Genomic DNA, 3,677 nt, shown 5'->3' with positions numbered 1-3,677 from the left:
GGGCATCTTCAGGTGCCAGTCTGGACCATGCACATCCACATCAGGAGCATCAATGTCCACTTTAGGGCCTTTGATGTCCACTTCAGGGCCCTTGAAGTCACCTTCCACTTTGGGCAGAGACACGTCCACATTTCCCTTTACTTTGGGACCTTTCAGGTTTAAATCAAGGTCAGGCATGGAGATCTTGGGAGCCTTGATGTTCACCTCAGGCATCTTGAACTTGGGGCCCTTCACTTTCATATCTGGCCCTTCAATATTCACATCCGGAACATCAATGTCCACCTTGGGAACTGAGACATCAAGGTCAGCCTTGGGCAGGTTCACATCCACTTCAGGCCCTTCTCCTTTGAAGCCGGGCATGCTGAACTTGGGCATTTTCACTTTAGGCATCTTCAGGTGCCAGTCTGGACCATGAACGTCCATATCAGGGGCACTGATGTCCACTTTAGGGCCTTTGATGTCAACTTCAGGACCTTTGAGGTCACCTTCTATTTTGGGCAGAGACACATCTACATCCCCCTTTACCTTTGGCCCCTTCAGATTTAGGTCAACTTCAGGCATGGAGATCTTGGGTGCTTTGAGATGCAGGTCAGGCATTTTAAACTTGGGTCCCTTCAGTTTGCCTTCTGGCCCATGAATGTCCACATCAGGCATTTCTAGATCCACCTTGGGTCCTGACACATCCATTTGGGGGCCTTTCAGATCTCCTTCCAGTTTGGGAATAGAAATGTCCATGTCTCCCTTGACCTTAGGTCCTTTCAAGTTCAAATCAATGTCACTCATGGAGATTTGCGGGGTTTTGAAATGAACATCAGGCATTTTAAATTTGGGACCTTTGAGTTTCCCTTCAGGACCTTCAATGTGCACATCAGGGCCATGTACCTCACCTTCCACTTTAGGTAAGGAAAGGTCCACATCTCCCTTCACTTTTGGCCCTTTAAGATGTAAGTCAAAGTCAGGCATGGAGATCTTAGGAGCTTTGATATGCATGTCTGGCATTTTAAATTTAGGCCCCTTTAATTTTCCCTCTGGACCTTCAATGTTGACATCCGGGGTGTCAATGTCCATGCTGGGGCCCTTCATATCAATGTCAGGGCACTTTATGTCACCTTCCATCTTAGGCAGAGAAACATCTACATCCCCCTTCACTTTGGGGCCCTTCAGATGCAAGTCAAAGTCAGGCATGGAGATCTTGGGAGCCTTGATGTTCATCTCAGGCATCTTGAACTTGGGGCCCTTCACTTTCACATCTGGAGCTTCAACATTCACATCTGGAACATCAATGTCCACCTTGGGTCCTGAGACATCAAGGTCAGCCTTGGGCAGGTTCACATCCACTTCTGGACCCTCCCCTTTGAAGCCAGGCATGCTGAACTTGGGCATTTTCACTTTAGGCATCTTCAGGTGCCAGTCTGGGCCATGAACATCCACATCTGGAGCATCAATGTCCACTTTAGGACCTTTGATATCAACTTCAGGGCCCTTGAGGTCACCTTCTACTTTGGGCAGAGACACGTCCACATCTCCCTTCACTTTTGGACCCTTAAGATGCAAATCAAGGTCAGGCATGGAGATCTTGGGAGCCTTGATGTTCATCTCAGGCATCTTGAACTTGGGACCCTTCACTTTCACATCTGGCCCTTCAACATTCACATCGGGAACATCAATGTCCACCTTGGGAACTGAGACATCAAGGTCAGCCTTGGGCAGGTTCACATCCACTTCCGGGCCCTCTGCTTTGAAGCCAGGCATGCTGAACTTGGGCATTTTCATCTTGGGCATCTTCAGGTGCCAGTCTGGACCTTGCACATCCACATCTGGAGCATCAATGTCCACTTTAGGGCCTTTGATATCAACATCTGGGCCTTTTAAGTCCCCTTCGATCTTGGGAAGGGAAACATCTACATCACCACCTATCTTTGGCCCCTTTAGGTTTAAATCAATGTCAGGCATTGAAATTTTGGGAGCCTTGAGGTGCATCTCTGGCATCTTAAATTTAGGTCCCTTCAATTTACCTTCTGGACCTTCAATGTTAATATCTGGAGTGTCAATGTCCACTTTGGGGCCCTTGATGTCCACTTCAGGGGCTTTGAAATCACCTTCTACTTTTGGCAAAGAAACTTCCACATCACCCTTTATTTTGGGGCCCTTCAAGTTTAGATCAAAGTCAGGCATGGAGATCTTGGGAGCCTTGATGTTCATCTCAGGCATCTTGAACTTGGGGCCCTTCACTTTCGCATCTGGCCCTTCAATATTCACATCTGGAACATCAATGTCCACCTTGGGTCCTGACACATCAAGGTCAGCCTTGGGCAGGTTCACATCCACTTCTGGACCCTCTGCTTTGAACCAGGCACGCTGAACTTGGGCATTTTCACTTTGGGCATCTTCAGGTGCCAGTCTGGACCATGCACATCCACATCAGGAGCATCAATGTCCACTTTAGGGCCTTTGATGTCCACTTCAGGGCCCTTGAGGTCACCTTCCACTTTGGGCAGAGACACGTCCACATCACCTTTCAATTTGGGACCCTTCAGATTTAAGTCAATGTCAGGCATGGAGATCTTGGGGGCTTTGATGTTCATCTCAGGCATCTTGAACTTGGGACCTTTTATGCTTCCCTCTGGACCTTCCACATTGAGTACTGGAGCTTCAATATTCATTCTGGGACCTTCTATGCTGAGGTCTCCTTTAGGCAGATCCACAGCCACCTCAGGCCCTTCCGCTTTTATTCCAGGCACACTGAACTTAGGCATTTTCATCTTGGGCATTTTCACATTGCAATCTGGACCATGAACATCCACATCTGGGGCATTAACATGCACTTCTGGAGCCCCAATGTCCACTTTGGGGCCTTTCAAGTCACCTTCTACACTAGGAACTGTAGCATCTATGTCTCCTTTGACTTTGGGCCCTTTCAAATTGAGTTCCACATCAGGCATTGAAACTTTGGGGGAGGAAATAGTCAGGAAAGGCATTTTAAACTTGGATCCTCCTTTTGCTTTTCCTTGGAGCTCAACTTCAGGAGCATTAATATCAACTTTTGGACCCGTTACATCAATGTCTGACTTTTTAACTTTGACATCCACGTCGGGCGTCTGAACTTTGGAGCCTGAGAAGTTGAATTTGGGAAGCTTGAAGCGAGATTTCTTTGACTTGCCTTCAATATTAATCTTGGGAGCAGAAATGTCCACTTCAGGGCCCTTTACATCCAATTTGGGAGTTTTCATGTCACCCTCCAACTTGGGTCCAGAGATATCCACATCTCCCTTCAGCTTTGAGCCTTTCAAATTCAAGTCAATTTCTGGCATGGAGATCTTGGGCATGTTCACATGCATATCAGGCATCTTCAGTTTGGGGCCCTTTAATTTGCCCTCAGGGCCCTGAAGGTCAATATCTGGCGCTTCTAAATCTAACTTTGGGCCTTTTATGTCAAGATTAGGTCCCTTCAAATCACCCTCTATACTTGGAAGTGAAACATCCACATCTCCTTTCACTTTAGGACCCTTCAGATTAAGATCCAAATCTGGCATGGAGATCTTGGGAGCCTTGATGTTCATCTCAGGCATCTTGAACTTGGGGCCCTTCACTTTCACATCTGGCCCTTCAACATTCACATCGGGAACATCAATGTCCACCTTGGGAACTGAGACATCAAGGTCAGCCTTGGGCAGGTT

The 3,677-nt window shown here is 47.5% G+C and overlaps 1 protein-coding gene across 1 annotated transcript in view; it reads right to left on the bottom strand.

Moving 5' to 3' along the window:
- The window catches only part of Ahnak (AHNAK nucleoprotein), a 21,080-nt gene that overhangs the window by 6,414 nt on the left and 10,989 nt on the right, over positions 1-3,677 (bottom strand). The window contains 2 exon segments of the mRNA XM_013028977.1: positions 3-2,351; positions 2,354-3,665. Coding sequence (XP_012884431.1) covers positions 3-2,351; positions 2,354-3,665 — 3,661 coding nt within the window.

Source organism: Dipodomys ordii, unplaced genomic scaffold (genome assembly GCF_000151885.1).
Source record: "Dipodomys ordii isolate 6190 unplaced genomic scaffold, Dord_2.0 Scaffold117, whole genome shotgun sequence".
Classification (NCBI taxonomy): Eukaryota; Metazoa; Chordata; class Mammalia; order Rodentia; family Heteromyidae; genus Dipodomys; species Dipodomys ordii.
Note: the sequence above shows the minus strand (reverse complement) of the source record. Positions and strands in the feature narration are given on the sequence as shown.